The 21,267-nt window shown below is 48.9% G+C and overlaps 1 protein-coding gene across 1 annotated transcript in view; it reads right to left on the bottom strand.

Annotated features, from left to right (window-relative positions):
• Positions 1–21,267, bottom strand: part of SMOC2 (SPARC related modular calcium binding 2) — a 168,022-nt gene that overhangs the window by 55,650 nt on the left and 91,105 nt on the right. The window contains exons 8-9 of the mRNA XM_023728234.1: positions 20,908–21,094; positions 7,873–7,955 (exon numbers count right to left, since the gene is read on the bottom strand). Coding sequence (XP_023584002.1) covers positions 7,873–7,955; positions 20,908–21,094 — 270 coding nt within the window. The remainder of the gene's footprint in view (positions 1–7,872; positions 7,956–20,907; positions 21,095–21,267) is intronic.

Raw genomic sequence — 21,267 nt, 5'->3', positions numbered from 1 at the left:
TTGGAAACCACCAGTGGCTCCCTGGGAGAAAGACGCGGGTGTCTGCTTCTCTATAGATTTACAGCCTTGGAAACCCTTTGGGGCTGCTATGAGTAGGAATTGACTCAACGGCTAACTGAAATGTTGGAGGTTCAAGTCTACCCAGAGGTGGTCTGAAAGAAAGGCCTGGCTATCTACTTCTGAAAAATCAGCCTTTGAAAACCGGATGGAGCACAGTTCTACTCTGACACACATGGGGGCACCACGAGTCAGAACTGACTCAACTACAACTGGAAAATTGTGGGTTAACTCCCTCTTAGGAGGGCTTCTAGCTAAGACGGAGCCTTGATGATCAGTGATGGCTGTTAGGTCCACAGAGCTACCAGGGGCACTCTGGAGAGAGGCCATGTGACCAAAATAAACACCACTCCACCGATCCAGTGCCTAGAACCAGGAGCTGGAGAGGGGGTATTCAGCTGATGGCACAGACCTTGCGTGTGGGCTTGGAGGCTGAGGCGGTGGAGGATGGAACCTGCCCTCAGGTCTACCAGGACACTCACGGTGCTTCTTCAGTTACTCCACCCCCCTGGTGTTGGTGTCCCAGCTACTTCACCATCCTGGTGCTGGTGTCCCAGCTACTCCACCCCCCTGGTGTTGGTGTCCCAGCTACTTCACCAACCTGGTGTTGGTGTCCCAGCTACTTCACCATCCTGGTGTTGGTGTCCCAGCTACTCCACCCTCCTGGTGTTGGTGTCCCAGCTACTCCACCCTCCTGGTGTTGGTGTCCCAGCTACTCCACCCCCCTGGTGTTGGTGTCCCAGCTACTTCACCAACCTGGTGTTGGTGTCTCAGCTACTCCACCCTCCTGGTGTTGGTGTCCCAGCTACAACATTAATACTGTGAAGTCTGTTTGACGTCATTACACATTTTGACTGAATTGATGGAAGAAAGAGTGGATTAGCGTAAGGAGTACAACTTCCCCTTGTAGAAGCCTTGCTCGCAGAGCTACCCTCCCGCCATGGGGTTCCTTCACAGGCAATGCCTGCGGCTGTTATTTGATTGCGCTGCACCACAGCCAATAACGAATAATTGAATCAAGTGACCGCCCATTAGTTCAGCTCCAAACGAAGCCAGGGCCTGTGAGGAGTCGAACAAAGGGGCACATTTATTCAATTAAAGCCTCACTTAAGCATGAGAATGGGCCAAGAAAGGGTGTATGTGCACAGGATACAAATCATCCGCTCAGTACAAGTTCAAAGTCATAAAACTTGAGCCAGAAAAATAACATATTTTGATTTCACTTTAAATAAAAGTCTTGATGATGACCCTTTGTGCCTGGGGAGCTGAGTTTTCTAAGTAATTGGTGACAGAGTCAGCTGCCTGGTTGCTTCTCCGAAGCCCCTGAGGCAAGCACAGCTTGGTTTTCTCTGTCATCTGCCTGCATCTCTACCCTGAACAGGTCAAGCTGACAGCTCGGTGCTGGCCTTTCATGTGCCACACTCTATGTCTGTCTCCAAGTTCACTGCAAATCTGCGGGCATCTCTCAGCAAAGTGAAGTCTTCCTCCTTACGCTGGGTACGTACAAGGATCCCTGGAGTCTGTTAGGACCAATGGACTCTGCTGCTCTTTCTGGAAAAGGTGCACAGTATCCTCGACCCAAAAGAAACCCTGGTGGCACACTGGTTAAGCACTTGGCTGCTAACCAAAAGGTTGGTGGTTTAAACCCACCTAGCGGCTCCGAGGGAGAAAGACCTGGAGATCTGATCCCGTAAAGATTACAGCCTACCCCGAGGGACTGAGTTGCTGGACGGAGGGCTCTGGGGACCATGGTCTCGGGGAACATCTAGCTCAATTGGCATGACACTACTTATAAAGATAATGCTCTACATTCTACCTTGGTGAGTAGTGTCTGGGGTCTTAAAAGCCTGTGAGCGGCCATCTAAGATACTCCACTGGTCTCATCTCTTTGGGAGCAAGTGAGAATGAAGAGAACAGGATACAACGAAAAGATTAGTCCAAAGGACTAATTGTCCACAGCTACCAAGACCTTCACCGGACTGAGTCCAGTACAGCTAGATGGTGCCCGGCTACCACCGCTGACTGCTCTGACCAGGATCACAACAGAGGGTTCTGGACAGAGGTGGAGAAGGATGTAGAGCATAATTCTAACTCACAAAAAAAAAAAAAAAAGACCAGATTTACTGGCCTAAAGGAGACTGGAGAAACCCCGAGAGTATGGCCCCCAGACACCCTTTTAGCTCAGTGGTAAAGTTACCTTCGATGTTCACTGATCAGCCTGCGAGTGGACAGCCCCGTAAAACCAAATGAGACTAACGAGGTACAGGAGTCCAGTGACAAGGCCCAGAAGGCGGAAGGGGAGTAGGAAGCTGATGATAGGGAACACAAAATAGAGTAAGGATATTGTTGATGTGTTGTGAGATTGTTAACCATTGTCATAGGGCAACATTTGTATTAACTGTCAAATGGGAGACTATTTTGTCCTGTAAGCCTTCATCGTAAGTGAGAATAACAGCATAATTAGAAGAGCGTAGTCAATGTCACTTAAATGTGTATGTAAAAAAAATTTTTGAAATGGCGTATCTTTGGCTATGTGTATTTTCACCAAAAAAAAAAAAAAAAAAAAAAGTTGAGTATTTAGAGGGTTAAAATGTTGTGGGGTTGTTAACCAATGTCATAAAACAGCATGTGTGTTACTGTTACATGAGAAACTATCTGTTCTGTAAGCCTTCACCTGAAGTACAATAAAATATTAAAAAAAAAAAAAAAAAAAAAAAAAAAAAAAAAAAGATTACAGCCTAGAAAACCCTCTGGGAGAGCTTTACTCTGTCACGTGGAGTTGGTCTGAGTCAGAATTGCCTGGATGGTAACTAACAACCCACCAACATCCTAGACCACGTTAGACAGAGAGCTCCTAATCGATCTAAGACTAATGTCACGCCCTTAAACTAAGTCAGACACGTGGCTGGTGAGTCTAGGTCCGCGATGTCACCCACATAGAATAGTCAGGAAGACATCATCACAGGAAAACGGAAAGGCCGAGTGTCCTTAACTGGCAAATTCTTTTCAGCATGTGGGGTGTCTCCTATGTGCCCTGCAAGGAGTCCCTGGGTGATGCAAACAGCTAAGTGCTCAGCCACTCACTGAAAGGTTGGCGGTTCAAGTCTATCCAGAGGTGCCTCAGAAGAAAGACCTGGAGATCTACTTCTGAAAGGTCACAGTCATTGAAAACCCTATGCAGCACAGCTCTGCACTGACACACGTGGGATCGTCATGAGTCCCAGGTGATTCCACGCCAACTGGTTTTGGTTTTATATGTGCTTTTCATGGTGCGGGAAGCTGGGGACACCCAAAGGCCAGTCCCCATCTCTCCAGAGGACCACTAAGGAGAGCAGAGCAGACTAGTCATCGGCATTTGCCAGATAACTCCATGTGCCCTGGAGGCCACAGGAACACATTGGATGGCATGTCCCCTGTGTCCAGGACCCAGGAGAGGGTTCCTAGGAAGCTGGTCCTGAAGGGACACTCCAAAGCAGAGCAGTCCCAGAGGAGAGGATGTGAGCAAAAGGCCAGGATGGCAACAGCTCTCCAGCATGGAGGGTGCAATGGAGGGGAGAGTGAGGCTGGAGCACAGCGGGGGAGATTATTTTTAAACATCAAACAGAGAAAAGATTGGAGTTGTCAAGGATTTCATTTTACTTGAATCCATAGTCAACACCCATAGAAGCAGTGGCCAAGATAAATGACCATTTCCATTTTTAAACCAATAATCCTGGTCTAGTATTTAATATATTGCATTCCGCTGTGAAAATAGCCTCCCTGAAAAGTACACTCACAAAGAAGAAAGAGGAGAAATTGCCTTTTGTTATGGTCCATTTTACCAGCGAAGAGTAAAGCTCGACTGGGCATTCAGACGTCACATTTGTAGTAAACTGGGAAAACCACTGCACAGCTCTACTTAGAAGTAATGAAGTTTTGTATTGTCAGAAAAAAAAAGAAAGAAAGAGTCTTGGACCCTTTACAAGGTGTGTCTCAGGGACAAAGGACAGAGTGTTTGAAGTGATATGGAATGATTTTGGGGAGCAGCTGAAACAGCAAACATTTGTTGAGGGCTTTCTATGTGCCAAGGACGGTGCAATATGTACCATCTCCTTTAAGGAAGAAACCATCCATCAGTGTTACAACTTGACTTCAAAGCAAGAGATTCCACCAGATAATGGAGGAAGGGGACTCTCTTCTGACTGGCGGTCACCAGGAAGAATGCCATCAACTGTCAACCAGCACCTTCTCAGCATAAGGCAGGATGCAAACAAAAGACCCCCGACAGGGTCCACATGGGTATTTATATTTGCCTCCTCAAGATTTCTCCTCCTCCTCCTCCTTGCTCCAAGATGCAGAAAGAAGCTTAATTCCTGAATCAGAAAGCAAGTTGGTCACTGATGTAGAGAAACAGAGTGTGATAAAAACAATGGTACCCAAAGATTTCTCAAAGTGGAACCAGCAGAAAAACTCAGCTGGGAAACAGCCAAAGCTCTAAGACACCGACCTTTAGAATAAGTGCAGGAGGGTGGATTCGGAGTCACTGTTTTTACTTAGTGCTGAAGGAAAAGGGAAAGGCCAGGTTGATAAAAATCAAGTGCTTGATAAAAATTGAATTTCGGGAGAAACATAGCTAACGATGCCAAGGAATGACTACTTAAGTCCTATTTTACATGATTCATTCTTCGGTGGGTAGGTTAGATAGAAATCAGACCTTGTTAGGCTTTGCTAATTCTAGAAAGGTTTTTATATTGCACAAAACAAAACAGTCGGTTAGAAAACTTTCTTATGTCTGATTTCATTATCTACATTTCGGGAAAGACTTTTTTTTTAAATTGTACTTCAGATGAAAGTTTACAGAGCAAATTAGTTTCTCATTAAACAATCAATATACATATTGTATTGTGACATTGGTAGCTAACCCCATGACATGTCAACACTCTCCCCTTCTCAACCATGGGTTCCTCATTACCAGCTTTCCTGTTCCCTCCTGCCTTCTCATCCTTGCCCCTGGGCTGGTGTGTTCCTTTAGTTTTGTTTTGTTTTATGGGCCTGTCCAATCTTTGGATGAACCGTGAACCTCTGGAGTGACTTCATTACTGAGTTAAAAGTGTGTCCGGGGTCCATACTCTCGGGGTTTCTCCAGTCTCTATCAGACCGTAAGTCTGGTCTTTTTTTGTCAGTTAGAATTTTGTTCTACATTTTTCTCGAGCTCTGTCCAGGACCCTCTGTTGTGATCCTGGTCAGAGCAGTCAGTGGTGGTAGCCGGGCACCATCTAGTTGTGCTGGACTCGGTCTGGTGGAGGCCGTGGTAGTCTTGGTTCATTAGTCCTTTGGGCTAATTTTTCCCTTGTGTCTTTGGTTTTCTTCATTCTCCCTTGCTCCCGAAGGGGTGAGACCAGTGGAGTATCTTAAATGGCTGCTCACAGGCTTTTAAGAACCCAGACATACTTACCAAGGTAGGTCGTAGAACATTTTCTTTATAAACTATGTTACGTCAGTCAAGCTAGATGTTCCCCGAGACCATGGTCCCCAGTAGGGAAAGCCTTTTTGATACCGTCCTGGGGCCATGACTTATGACTGTTTACTTGGAAGCACGTTTTGGCAGACTACAGACATTGCACTGGTTATAAATAAATTCTCTCCTCCATGCAATAACATCGCCAAGGTCTGCACCTAAGAATTCAGTTCCCCAAAAAGACAAAACTGCATTTTCTTATCTCCCTTAATCTGTAAAACATTTAAAATAATAGAAGAACTCTGCTAAAGCAAATAAACTGATAAACATGAAAATGTGTTTGTGCCTTTCTTTTAGCTTAAAAAAATAAATCTGACAGCAAACAAAACACACCCACACACATCTCCAGAGAAGCAAAAGCTATTTGCTTGGATCACCTACAGCAAGCCACAGACAAGGCGCGAGTCCTAAATTATTGGCAGTGAACACAGTAAAGGACAGATTACAAAGTCTTGTTATTTAACACAGAGCAACACAATAACGTGATATCATCATAGGATGAGGAGCTGGTGTCGGGTTCTTAGTTTTTCAAGTAAAAAAAGAACACAGCATCACGGTGGTGATTTACAGTTAAGCAGAGTTACTTGCAAGTGACATTTTTTATTGCTCCAGAGGCTCAGAGGAGTCCAGAGGAGACGCTCGAAGATGCTGACTTATTACCGAGAAGTTAAGAATTAGAAACAGAGATTCCTTAGACAGCAAGGCCAACGAGGCCTGCCTCCTTCAATGAAGTGCACCTGTTTGTATGTCCAAGCCACCAGGAGAGAAACCAAAGGGGATTCTTTAATGAACTGACCAGCAAAAGAGTCAAGGTTGTTTACAAACAGGAAACTGCCCATCTTGTTAACCCCTGCACGGCTGGTGGAGAGTGCCGGGTGGACCACAAGGACTGGCTACATCCCGCCTCCTGGAATGTTCTGGATGCTGCTACCAGAAAGGATGGGGGAGCTGGGGCTTCCTACACTGTGTAGTGTGTGGTCACTTTTATTAAGTGGAAAATCAATCACTTATCCCTCTTCCTCTAGAAACCAGGTTCTGGTTACCCTCCTCAGAATTTCGACAGCATTTTCCATACTTCCTTCTCGACATTCTGCTGCCTTCCTGACTACATGAGGCGGTCCTCAGGGCAAGGTGTTGTGTTTTGCTTCCCGAGAACCCCGATCCGTCATCTCTGCTTCCTTGGGGTCAAGAATGTTCATTCAGAATCTTGTGGAATGTATACGGAAATGTGTGAATCAATAATTTCTACATTGTATATGTTTTTCTCTTCTCTGTCTTTGTTTGAAAAGCAGAAAAACTTCTTTACATTTTAAAATTTAAAACTCCCTTTGTCGATGGTATTACAAATAATGCAAGAACCACGCAAGTTTTCTACAAAGGAATTTACCAGATTTCGTATAAGACCAAGATCAAACACGCTCTCAAGCTGAGGACGTGGAGACTGATTCTCGCGATCTCTGGGGCTTTGGCTAAACACACACAACTTCGGGCATTTAAAGAAAAAATCAAAAATGTGAGGATCAAAACAACAGAAAGCAGCAGCCAGCACAGAAACACCCTGCAAAGCTACCGCGTGACATCAGCGCTCTGTCTGCTTCTCCTCCGTCTCCTGGGGTGCACGGAGCTGCTGGAGCCCTGGGTGTGTGGGTCTGGGGGTGTCCTGTGATGCACCAATCCTACACACGTTGCTAAGTCGACGTGGCTCCCCAGAAGGCTTTAGGCTGCACTGCTCCTCTAGCCATTTTTGGTGCACCACACTTACTTGCTTTTTGAGAATGGCAACACCCACGAAGTATCTTTTAGTAAATGCATTTTTAGTAATAGTAAGTTTAAGCTCCCTGCTTCTGTTTAATTTGGAATTGTTCATCGCTATGAAACTCTCTTGCTAAGTAGATTAAACTCATGTTTGGCTCCAAAGTTAAACTTCAGCTTCCTGGGCTGTTGGTTCGATTTCAAAGGGAATGTCAGAAAACAACATCTGAATTACTGCTTTCTTTGAAGTCAAAGAAAAAGAAGACTTTTGGGTGTGTATTTTGAAAGCATCTAGAAGTTCTGCAGTGATAACGTTATGGTTTCACGGTTGCACTGTTATCTCCGCTTACTTGTTTGAACCTAGACTTGGTCTTCCCACCTGGCTGGTCTCACAAGAAATCAACCCGCTAAGGCCCCAGTCTGCACGCTTTACCTACGGTTCAGATGCGTCAGGGAGGAGGGTCAGGAGGTTTCACCAGGCAAAACCACTGGGAAACATCCTCCATCCGAGCGGAGTCTCACCGTGGTGCCAACACTTGTCTACCCAAACCACCCAGCCTGCTCACCTTGGAGCTGGCGGCCCTTGTACAGGTCCCGGGCTTTGGTCGGCTGGGCCCTGGCTGTGCTGTCACACTTCGGCTGCTCGTACCTGCAAGGGGGGGGGGGTGGGGTGGGGGAGAAGAAAGAAAGAACACATGGTTGGAGACTTGGTGACGGTACCCTGTGGCTCAGCACACACTAGGACACCTCGTTCTCATACCACAGCACCTGTGATTGAGCACCTCTGTGACTGGACACAGTCAATGGGAAGAAGCACCCTGCGACAGCGGTATACGGGCTCTCTCCACCCAGCTGTCCAAGCGAACCTTCCGCACGTCCCCACCTCCACCCGCTGCAGCATGCTATGAACAGCAGGCGCTCTCTTCCATTGGATCGGGATTATCCGGAGGTGGATGCTCGAGGGCGGTGGATGTGAACACCCCCCACCCCGGAGGAGAGCGCCAAGTCTCAGAAGAACCTCAGTGCTTTAGATTTGCATGTCACTCAGAGACCGCCTCATCTAAATTTCCATCCAACTCGTGAAGCTACAGAATTCTGTCTCACTGTTAAAAAAAAAAAAAAAAAAAAAAAAAAAAAAAAAAGCTCCTTTCTGGCCTCCTGTCAAGTTGATAGGAAACTTAGAAAATCCTGACTGTGGAGGGGGCTAAGCTCCGAGCACACAGGTCCTGCAGCCCGGGGGACCCTCTGCCCCAGTGACCACTGCAGTGTGAGGACAGTGTTAGGTGATTCTGCTGAGCTGATAGAGGGAGCCATGTGCCTCTCATCGAAGGCTCAGATCCCACCAGCAAGAGAGACTCCATGTGCCTCCATGCGGTCACTAAGCATCTCCTTGGATGCACCTGCCTTGCTCTGGGCTCTGGGTACCGTGTTATTACAGTGGAGACTTTCCCCCTGCGTGGGGACCGGCCCAGCCAGGTGGTGGGCCAAGACCATGAACACAAAATGTGTGCCAGCCCCGAGTGTCTGCCTCCGATGCTCTGATCCAAAGAGCAGACTCACCAATGGATCCTGCTCCCCACAGTGAAGTCCATCCCACCTCCCGAAGCCAAGCTTCTCACAAGCCGATCCCAGACGGACTGAACATGGGAAAGCTATGAAGGGAAGTCCGTTCCCGGGAGCTGTGGGGTTCCCTGACGCTGACTTTGACTCAAGACCCCCAGGGGCCTTGCCCAACTTCCTGGATGAGACACTTCCCCACCACCCGTCTGTCAGCTGTTGTACTGTGGTGGCTTGTGTGTGGCTGTGATGCTGGAAGCTATGCCACCAGTATTTCAAATAGCAGCAAGGTCACCCATGGTGGACAGGTTTCAGCAGAACTTCCAGACTAAGACAGACTAGGAAGAAAGGCCTAGTTATCTACTTCTGAAAATTAGCCACTGATAACCCTATGAATCACAAAAGGTATCTTCGGATATAGTACTGGAAGATGAGCCCTACATTACAAGGCCCTCAAAATACACAGTGGACTCACGCACACCAACCACCATGAAGATGGCGCAGGACTGGGCAAGGTTCCGTTCTGTTGTGCATGGGGTCACCAGGAATTGGCAAGAAACGACAAGACCCTTCCCTCCTCCTTCTTCATTTCCTCTTTCCTTTGCTCTGAGCCCGACTCCACTTCAATCTGAGGCCCCCGGCCCCAGCTCTCTTTCCAAGGCCTCTCCCCTGACACATCTCTTGCACATTGAGTCCTGTCATCTTGTCTGCTGCTCAGGGGTCTTGGGGTAGCAGACTGTGGCAGGTGACATTCCAGGGAAAGCCTCATACACCAAGCAAGCTCCACCAGGGAGCATCTGATCTTGTCTGGAGGGGTGAGGGAAATGTGGATGAGAAGCAGGAACCAGTGAGGAGAGGGGATGCAGGTGGAAGGCTCCAGTCCAGAGGCCTGCTGATGTTCCGGAGGTGAGCAAACGTTCTCTCCATCCCTCATACCCTCTATCTCCTTTTAATTCCCACAAGCAGGGATACTTGAACACATTAACTTCTGAGATCTCCTTCTGCCCCATTTTCCTTCTTACCTTCCCAAGAAAGGGGTACATGATCATATTCACTTCACAGTGTTTCTTTTAGATTCTCCTTTATTTCTTTTTTCCAACCGTGGAAAATAAATGTCAATAAAGCTTCTCTCTTAAGGGATACTTTCCAGAATGTTTTTCTCCTGGTGTCCTATGGAGCTCAGGCCAGTCCTGGGGTGGGGAGGGGAGGGGAGTGTGGCCATGGAGAGAAGGTGACTATGATCTCCCCTTCTCCTCCTCACACCCTGAACAGCCTCTTAAAAACAAAACTGGTGAAAATACATGCAGTAGAACACACACCCACTCATCAGTTTCCGCGTGTACAGCTCAGTAACACTGGTTACATTCTCCACGTCACACTTCTCCCCATCTCTGCCCACATTGTTTCACCACCACTGCCTTCGAGACACTGTCCACCAAACTTCTCATGGACGCTGTACAGTTACTGTCGACAATTTGATTCCTTATAACTAATTGTTAAAAAAATCAAGCGCTCCTGGCGAACATCCTTCACTAACTTAGCTAAGCAGTTGTTTATAGTTTACAGACAACTTCAGGGGATAATTTCTGTTTGTGGCTTGAAGATTTTCTCAGAGATTTAGATTTAGGGGTTCCTCCAGTCTCAGTAGATTCAGGAAGTCTGGATTCTGTAAGAATTTGAAATTCTGTTCCATGTATTTTTTTCTCATTTGATGAGGATTCGTCTGTTGATTCCTTGACGAAATGTTCAGTAATGGTAGCCAGGCACCATCCAGTTCTTACGATCGCATAGCTAAGGAGGCAGTAGCTGAACAGCCTTTGATGCCAGAAAACCTAACACTCCATTCACACCAACCTAATCTGCCTGTTTTGGGTTTTTTTGAGTCCCTGACACAGGGAGGCAAGCAGCTAAGCCATTGAATGTTGACCAGAAGCTGTTAGCTTGTATTGTTTACAATGGAACCAGACGACAGAGAGCCAGTCTGCTGGAAATGTGGACACTGGTGGACGGGGCCTGTTTCTGAGCTGGGGTGTCTCCCGATCCAGTGAGGAACATGGAGGTCGATGGGGAGTGGATACGTTCACCAAGAGAAGGCAGGTCAAAGAGGCCTGTTTACCCATGAGTGGGATTGCAAAGCTCCTATTTTTACTTATGCTTATTGAAGCTGCAGAAGGTGGACACTCTCGGGGTGGGGAAAACCCATTTCAGGCTGTAGGTCCCACCTGTGTCCGTGGTGTTGGCACCAGTGACACCTGTGTGAGCACTGACCCCTTCCTAGCAAAGGCCCTGCAAGCTGTCACACAGAGGCAGATGGCCAGCTCCTCCCCAGTCAGGCAGACCCGACCATGGAATCCCAGTGGAGGCCAAATGTCGGTGCGCCCTACAAGGCACCCAGGTCCAATGAGCGTTACTGCGGCACCGCAGGCCCGCAGCGCAGGCAGCAACGGGAAGCTCAGTCGTGCACGTGAGCCTGGTGTGGAGCTACCACAAGGCTGCAGGACCCGACTGCCAGCCATTCCGGCAGGTGACGAGAGCTACTACGGTCCTTAGCCCATGAGGAATCTTTTAACTCTGAAGCGCCCGGGAGGCTGGTCCAGCTGACGCTGCTTCTGGTTCTGTACCAACCTCGGGGACTGGGACGTCTCCAGAATCCCGGGACGGATGCGTATGTGGAGCTGCGGGTTTAAACCACAGGGTTCTGCTGCTGCTTTTAAAGAACCACGGGGACAGCTGCAACTTGCCGAAATGGCCGTCTCAGGAAATAGCATGAATGCCTTGAAGTCTCGATAAAAAAAAAAAATCCTAACTCACTCTGACACTCACGACCACTCTACTCAACAATGTTTAACGTGTGTCCATGTTGTTGGTGTTGTAATTAGCTGCTGTGGACTTGGCTCCGACTCTCGGCGGCCAAGTGCGTATCATAAGGAAACACTGCCGTTCCTGTACCACCTTCACAAAAGGAACCCTCTTGCCGGCAGGGGCGGATTACCCAACAGGCAAGGTAAGCACGGTGCTTACCTTGCTTACCAGCTCATCTGTAGTGAACGCCGTCACATTTTTTCACCACATCGAAGACTCTGCTTCTAGGTGTGGCCGGCATCTGTCCTCTCTCCCCACCCCACAGCACTTCCTACAGAATCAAAGCCTCTTTTCAAATTCACAATCCCTGACAGGGGCAGATGACCCCGTGAGCAAGGTAAGCACAGGCTTACTTGTGCTTATGTAGTAATCCATAGTAAACAATTTCACATGGGTTTTTACCACATCTTTGATGTGAACTTGTTCACTACAGATGATCTGGTAAGCAACGTAAGCACCATGCTCACCTAGCCTAGTCAGTAACACGCCCTGGCTCGCCGGTCTAGTGTCCCCCAGCACCTGGCTCTCCGTCACAGGCGTGCACTGCCAGGGAGAGGTCAGAGGAGGGGGCTGCCCTCAGAGCCAGGTAAGAGAAGCCTGATGCCTGATTATCTGACTGCTGCAGATGGCCAAACCCTCCATCTGCCCTCCAGAGAGTCCTGGGCGTGCATGCAGGAGCCGGCTGTCAGCCTTGCCTGTCCCACCTCCACTGCTCATCGGTGGAGCCCACCCCAGCAGGAGCCCACCCCAGCAGGAGCGTTCACAGGTCGGCGCTTCATCCTCAGGGGCTGCACACTCCACAGAGGCTTCACCGCGGCACCAGCGGGCAGGAGAGCGGGAGGCCAGGGTGCTGCACCCCCACGCACTGTCTCTCCCGGGGACTCATCCAGCTAGGAATTCTGAGCTGGGAAGAAGCTGCTCCCAGCTTCCAGCGGGCAGAATGCTGTAGTTATGGTATCTGACAGGCATCTCTGCACTCCCCAGGCATACTTCCGGGCAGTTGACCCAGTAAGCGAGGTACGCACGGGCTCACTTGTGTTTACTAATCTGTAGTGAGCAGTTTCACACGGGTTTCATCGCATCTTTGATTATTGGGTAATCAAAAATCACCTTGCCTAGGAACCCTGGCGGCGCAGTGGTTAAGGGCTCAGCTGCTACCCAAAAGGTCGGCAGTTCAAACCCACCAGCCGCTCCGCGGGAGAAAGACATGGCAGTCTGCTTCTATAAAGATTTCAGCCTTGGAAACCCTAGGCGGCCATTCTACCCTGTCCTGTAGGGCTGCTATGAGTCAGCATCGACTCAAAGGCAGTGGGTTCGTTTGTTTTAACCACCTACGGGAGAGAGAGCTGGCTTACAGACAGAGATGCATTTCACAGTGACAGCTTTTCTCTGCTGGTGGGTGGTTTCTTATTCTTCCCCGAAAGAAAATAGAGAGAATGACTAAGGAAAACCAGCATTTGAACTGTCTGGCCACCTGCACATAAATCTATCACGTCTCTCCCCGGAGCTGCATATTTCAGAAAATCAGTAAGAGAATATCATCTATGTGACTGAGGGTGCGTTTAAGCGGTCTGCTGACGGCTCCCTGGACCCCACTCGGCCTCGGGAGAACCCATGGGGCAGGACGGGATGAGCTGCCTGGAGATGATCGAGTGCCCTTCCTTCCCACGGATGATTCGGATGGATATGCCAACACCCACACCTCCCTAGATGGTTAGATTAAAAACCAATTTAAACGAATTCCATTTTCTTGCCAGTGATGGGTTTAGCAATGGGCATGTCACCTGGTTCCGGCCAACGATCCAAGAAGTAAAACCAGCCAGGGGACTTCCAGAGAAGGAATATTGACTCCTAAGAAGGTAGCACAGTGGTTAAGAGCTCAGCTAATATCCAAAAGATCGGCAGTTCGTATCTACCAGCTGCTCCTTGGACACCCTATTCCTGTCCTATAGGGTCCTATGAGTCTGAATCGACTAGAAAGCAACAGGTTTTTTTAAGAAGGAGAACGAGATAGCTCCGGGCCCTGTGACTGACACATCTGAGTGAGCTGGCTGGACCTGAGGCAGCCACCTTGTGACCATGAGGAACCTGGAGGGCAGAGTCAGCTCAGTGAGGGCGTCAGGTACAGGTTTGGGGAGAATTTGTGTCCTTGGTGACATCCTCAGATCACAATATGGATGGACCCAGGTCAGCTCCTCCTCAGTCCCTGTCACATGAGGTGATAGCTTCCCTTGTTTAAGCCAGTTTGCAGGTCCCCACACCTCTAAGCAACACCCAACTCTGAGAACACCTGCATGGGTGCCGGCTGGGTCTCACCTGGACTCTCCACCCACTGACATGCGTGCTTGCTTCCCGCCTTCTGCACGTCTTCACCCAAACATCGGTGGTTCCATGAGCCAGCTGGCCCTCTCATTTACATCACAATCCTTCCCCGTCCCCATTCCTCTGTTTTCCTCCATAGAATTTAGCATCACCCGACATATTTACTTGTTTTTCTTTCTCTACAAGTTTCTGGGTTTCCTGCCTGTTTCCTCCTGTTACAGGCAGGCTCCTGGGAAGCATCAGCTTTGGCCTATGTTGTCTCTGCTGTGGTGCTTTAAATCACGTCCCCAAAGACGTGTTGGAACCCCAGCCCCTATACCTATGCATGTGACCCTGTCTAGAAATAGAGGTGTCTTTGTTATATGTTAACTAGAGCACACCCAAGTCGAGTGGGCTTGAAATCCAATCACTTCTGAGTTAGGAAAAGAGTAGATTAGGCACAGAGACACACTCAGGGAGTGGGGGAAGACGTCATGTGAGGATTGCCTACAAGCCAAGGACCAAGGAACGAAGGACCAAAGAACCAAGGAACCAAGGAACCAAGGACCAAAGAACCAAGGAACCAAGGAACCAAGGACCAAAGAACCAAGGAACCAAGGAACCAAGGACCAAAGAACCAAGGAACCAAGGAACCAAGGACCAAAGAACCAAGGAACCAAGGAACCAAGGACCAAGGAACCAAGGACCAAGGACCAAGGAACCAAGGAACAAAGGACCAAGGACCAAGGACCAAGGAACCAAGGAACCAAGGAACGCCTGCAAGGAATGGAATGGCCGAGACCCCGATTTGGACCTGTAGCCTCCAGAACTGTTAGAAAATAAAGTTCTGTTCTTCAAAGCCACCACTTGTGAAATCTGTGTTACAACAGCACCAGGAGACTGAGACACTGCTTTGTTCCCAGCACCTGGGACAGCACCTGGAATAGCACCGGGGACACCCAAGTTTTCAAACATGCTGTTCTTAGGTGCCGTTGAGTGATTCTGACTCACAGCGACCATACAGGACAGAGTAGAACTGCGCCATAGAATTTCTAAGGAGCAGCTGGTGGATTCGAACTGCCGACTTTTTGGTTAGCAGCCGAGCTCTTAACCACTGCACCACCAGGGCTGTGTACTGAATGTGAACTGAACAAAAGCAAGACTGAGCGAATGGGTGCAGTGAGTTTTTCAGAATTACTAACAGACCCTGTGGCGTCTATGCTGAGAACATTCCCGTGGTGTCCACTGGAACTGGAGTGCAGCCCCCTTTCCCAACCCGACCTTCTGGGTCTCTAGCTGCACCTCGTGTGCTCCCTCCATCCTGGTACAGCACGGCCCCACCATAGTGACCGTCTTTGTATCACCAAACACACCGCGCCCTTCGAAAGGCTCCCACCCACTGTCCCTCTGTTTGGAGCCCTCTCTCCCTGACCCCTCATGCCAGCTCACATATCTCTGCCTCAGAGGGACCTCCCAGCTACCTCCCTGACACGGCTGCTCACTCCCACCACTACCCACCCCCTCCTCTGCCATTTGGATTTGCACTGCCTGTTTAATTGTCTGTGTTGGCATAGTCAGTTAAGCACTTGGTACTAAGCAAAATGTTGGCACTTCAAACCCAACAGCTGTGCCTTTGAAGAAAGACCTGTCAAACTGCTTCTGACAGGTCACAGCCTTAAAAACTCTATGGAGCACAGTTCTACTCTGCACACGTGGGGTCGCTATGAGTTGGAATTGACTTGATGACAACGCGTTGGGCTTTCTTTTGGTTTTAAAAGCGGACTATGTTACTGCAAATTTATGCAGAATAATAATAATAGTCATCTTTATTCACTTCTGTGTGCCGGGCATCGTGCTAGAAAAGTTCTGAAGCTCATTTACATAAAAATACAATAATTACTGTAGAAAATTCTGGTACAATGCACTACAGTGTATAAAGGCTTATCTCTTTTTATGCTAATAAACTCAGTTTCTCCTCTGGTTTCGGCTGATCTAACTTATCTCCATCTTCTCCTTCAATAGTTCTGCTTAAAATGTCTTAGAATATACATGTCTGTGTACCCACACACACTCATACACTCACACACATACATACACAGTCACACATGTGCATGCATGCACATACATACATGCCCTCACACACAAGCACACACATGCACTCACACACATACACAGTCACACTCATACACACACGTACACACTACATACACACTCACACGTGCACTCACACACATGCACACACTCATGCACACATGTACTCACACATGTATGCACTCACACTCACATACACACATACATGCTACATACCTACACACTCACATGCACTCACACACGCACTTGCACCATGCACTCACACATGCACTCATACATACATGCACTCATGCATGCACACTCATACACACATGCATTCACAGATGCACACACTCATGCACTCGCACACATTCACTCACACACTCATACAGTGCTCACACACACAGTGCTCACACACTTGCTCACACACTCACATACATGCACACTCACAAACATGCACACTCATACATGCTCACACACACATACAATATACATTCACACACATGCTCACACACATACTCACACACACATTCACACATATGCTCACACACACCCAAACATGCACACACACAATGCTCACACACACACATGCTCACATACACTCACACACATGCTCTCACACACATACGCCTGCAATCACAACACACACTCACATGTAGTCACACATGCTCACACACATGCTTACATACATGCTCATACACACACACCCACGCACACACATGCTCACACACACACACACTCCTGCCTGGGCCCCTCCTGGAGACCTGCAGCAGCAGCTGTCTCAGGAGTAAGAACATCGCTGACCCAGGCTCACCCCTTCACTGTGGTAGCAGCAGGCTGCTCAAGGAGAACAGCCGTGTGCTAAGCCTGTGGCTGTAACACTCTCACCATAAGCACATGTGGGGGACACCAAGGACACCTCTCCCAGACTGCCACCCTCAACCAAGGAGAGCAGCAGGCCAAGCACACACCGAGGACGGCATACACGTCAAACGCCCACCCGTGCAGGACGCTGCAGGTGTTCCGAAGGTACCGTGAACAGGACTGCTCACCACGGAAGAGAAGCCTGTGATCAGAATGTCAGCGGGAGGCAGCGAGCAACGGTGCCCGCTGCTGTCACCCTGACCCCCACCAAAGAAACCTCACCGACAAGCCGATCCAACCAAGTCACCCCAGAGCTGTACGTCACAGTACATGGCTGTGCCCCATTTGGGAACACGCCCCAGTTAGAGCATTCCGATGCAGAGAAACTGATACGGACGGGTAGCTTTCTCTATACGCGCGCGCATGCACACACACACACACATTTTCCTCTGCTGGCTCATGACAGTGTGTAAGGAACCCTGCAGCTGTGTGTGTGTTTATATACGTATGCATGTATATATATAAACGTACACACATACAAATACATACACCTACGCAAACACATCCACCCACCCTCAGAGCGCTCTTACAAATAGACTGTGTGACTCAGCAGAAGGTGATGGTTAGCCACTGAGGATACACAAACAAAGCAACAAGAAGCTCGCAAGTCAGCTGAGCAAACTGAAGTGAAACCAGGATTTTGCTTCTCTGTCTGCTCTTGCCTTTTAATCAGACGCACGGACACTTCCCAGCAACACTCAGGCCGCCGCACAAGCTGCTCGTGCACAGCCAGCTGATTTCGGTAAAGGCACGCGTGTCCGTGTGCCGTCTGGCACGTGACATGCCCTCGCTGGAGGCAGATGAGCGCGTACACGCTTGTTAGTTTGTGTGTGCACGAGGGTCCTGGGCGGCCCAGCCTGGGTCTGCTGTGGAGCGTGACGGGCGGCCCCTCACAGGATCCTGCCCTCTCAGTGACACCCAGGGCAGATTAGTGAAGATTCCAGGGGAGACCAGAGGGAGGATGGAGAAGGCAGAAAGTGCGAGGCCCTTAATAAAAACCAGGACAGCAATGTTGGTCTACATCCAGGTCTGTGCTCTTAGACTGTAAACTAGAGAGTGTTACGGATTGAATTGTGTCCGCCCAAAATATGTGCTGGGATCCGAGCCTCTAGATCTGTGGATGAGATCCCCTTTGGGAAGAGGATTTTCTTTGTTATGTTAATGAGGCCACGTCAGCGTGTGCTACACCTAATCGCTCCTGAGTTGTGAAAGGAGTGGATGAGACATAGAGACAAGCATGCCCAAATGGCAGGAGGTGGGGACGGAGAAGATGCCACCCAGAGATTGCCAAGAAGCCGAGGAGCGTGGGGTTCCAGAAGCTGAGACGAGGACCTCCCCCCAGAGCCCAGAGGGACAGAGCCTTCCCCTAGAGCCGGAGCCCTGAATTCAAACTTCTAGCCTCCTGAACTGTGAGAAAATATATGCACGTTCTTTAAAGCCCCTCACTTGTGGTATTTTTGTTACAACAAAACTAGGACACTAGATGGAGACCATTTATAAGCATCTTTGAACATTTTTTAGAGGTTTTTTTTTTTCCCTAAATTTTATTCATTTGTTGTTGTTGCTGAGAATATAAACAGCAAAACATACAAGCAATTCAACAGTTTCTACATGTGCGGTTCAGTGACACCGACTGCGTTCTTGCAGTTGTGCGAGCATTCTCACCCTGCTTTTCTGAGGTGTTCCTCTCTCACTCATGTAAACTCACAGCCCCCTTAGGTTCTTGTCTAATCTTTCGAGTTGCTGTTGTCACTTGGATCCCATATAGATAGTTCTTAAATCACATTGATTAAGGGTAGGGTTGCACTGCTGATTATGGGGATTGCTGTCAATAAGTTGTACACCAGCAAAAAGTTGAACTGGCAAAAGTTGTGTGATAGATATCGCATTGCTGTTGAGTATCTCTTGACTCACAGTGACCCTGTAAGACAGGGTAGAACTTCCCCATAGGGTTTCCGAGGCTATAAATGTTTATGGGAGCAGACTGTCACATCTTTCTCCCATGGAGTGGCTGGTGGGTTCGAACAGCTGACCTTTCGGTTAGCAGCCTAGTGCTTAACCACTGCCTCACCAGGGCTCCACCACATACCCATACACACCTCTTTTTGTTTGTCTGTTTGTTTTAACAGATGAAGGATTTAGGGCTTAGAAAGGGTACTTGATTTTCCCGAGAGTCCCTAAGGAGCAGAGGGAGTGTAGGCAAAGGCGGGACAAACGAGACTCTCCATAGAAGGAAGCCCTAAGAAGGCAGGGGCAGTGAAGTCAGGAGCGATGGAAGGGAGAGAGGGGTCTGCTCATCAAGGAAAACTTTCCCAGGTTCTTTAGGGATAACACTCCAATGCCGAGTTCATGGTTTCAGAGTTCGAGGAGTTTGGGTTTGGCAGCTTGAGGGTTTTCGTTGGCCAGGGCTGCGAGACCGTCTCCAGTGACACCCTGCCTCAGTGCAGAGGTTCAGCGCAGGTCTCACCCTGCAGCTGCTCCAAGCTCAGCCTTGGGAACAAATGCCCTCACTTAGACACACCATAAACAAGGCAGAGCTTTAAAATATGCAGAAACACCGCACCCAAGAAAGGTTTCTGAGAAAAGAGCGCTCCCTGTACACATACTGTTGCATACGAGTATGCCTCCTTAAATTCTTACAATAAAACCTTGAAAAGATGTATGTTCTTTCCACACTGCAGAGCAGACTGGTGTGAGCTGGTCTCCTGTAACATCGCACAAGCCAGACCTCCTTGCTTGGGGTCTGACACTTGCCGGCTTCACCCGTACGTGCAGCACAGATGCCTGGATCTACCCACCGTGGCTGGGAACAGTGGTGTGTCTGCCACTAGGACCACAGTGTAAGGACTGGCTTTAATGCCAGATTACTATTAGAATTTCTAACACAGGGCTCCCAAAGAGTCTTGGCTCATTAAACAGCTGAGAGACAGGTCTGCATGGACTTCGTCTTGGTGAAGCAGTACTAGTTGGTCACCTGTACGCCCAGCTCCGGGAACCTGGGGTGATAAGCTTCCACCTGTAAATGCCTCATAATCAGCCTTGAAAGATTTGGGAACATTAAAAGGAAGGTCAACATGTTCAGGTCTGGGCATTAGGGGTGAAACTGTGGTTAAAGTGGATAATATTTTCACGTATTTGTAAGCTTTTTTACCTAAATCTATAAAATCAAAGATGAATCCATATAGCAAAGAGCTTGGAAAACACTTCCACCTGTGTTTGTACTATTTCCAGGCACAAATAGCTCTTATTCTTCAGGCACCAGTATGAAATTACTTGCTTTGCTCAAACTCAGGCAAGACATGCGTGAATACATGTTTCTGTATTTCAGATCCTTGGATAACTATTACTGCTTTTGCCTTTAGTGCATTTTCATTTTTCTTAAAGTAATAATTTTGACACAGATAGCTTCACACTATAAAAAGCCCTTTTGGGAGATCAAGTCTTTCAGCTTATTAAACGCTGGCTCCCTTTGCTGATGGCAGGGAAACCCTTGATGGTCCTTGATGGTGGATGTGTCCTCAGTGCCCACCACGGCGTCCAGTACTGAGGGCTTTCTCAAAAGGCATTCCTGCCTGAGAAATGCAACGGACGGACCCTGCCTGCTTTTCCTGCCCTCCGGCTCCTACTGTGGCTCAGAGGCGGCTCCTGGTGACCATCACACAGACGGTTCCCTCCAGTGTTCACACGCCCAAAGTCATGCACTTTACCAGCCAGCCCACAGGAACACTGGCCACGTGGCTGTCTCTGCTGCAGGAAATGCATTTTCACTCGGGGTCTAGGAGGTGCAAGCACCCACAGCTGGTGCAAGCTGTTGTAAAGGAGGGGTCTTCACCTCCTGATTTTCATGCCCAAAATTCTCCCACCAGCCCCCACGGTGAGGAGCTCACCTTGTAGACGTGCCGGGAATCGGGCGGCCTGTGTCCACCAGCACGCACCAGCAGTACCCAGTGGAGGGGTGGCACTGCACGGGCTTGTACAGACCACCGTGCGCACACTCCGGGATCACCACGTTGTCGTTCTTTGGCTGCTTGGCCTCTTCCAGGGCTGACTGGTGCTCCTGGTCACATGACGATGCTAGAGAGAAGGACATAGAGAGTGTGGGTGGGTCAGCATACAGCCAGGTAAGGAGACATGTGGAGCACACTGAAGGGAACAAGGTGGGTGGGTCAGCACACAGCCAGGTAAGGAGACAGGTGGAGCACACTGAAGGGTACAAGGTGGGTGGGTCAGCACACAGCCAGGTAAGG

The sequence above is a fragment of the Trichechus manatus genome, unplaced genomic scaffold (genome assembly GCF_000243295.1).
Source record: "Trichechus manatus latirostris isolate Lorelei unplaced genomic scaffold, TriManLat1.0 scaffold00002, whole genome shotgun sequence".
In the NCBI taxonomy this organism is placed as follows: Eukaryota; Metazoa; Chordata; class Mammalia; order Sirenia; family Trichechidae; genus Trichechus; species Trichechus manatus.
This window is presented reverse-complemented; position numbering and strand designations above follow the sequence as displayed.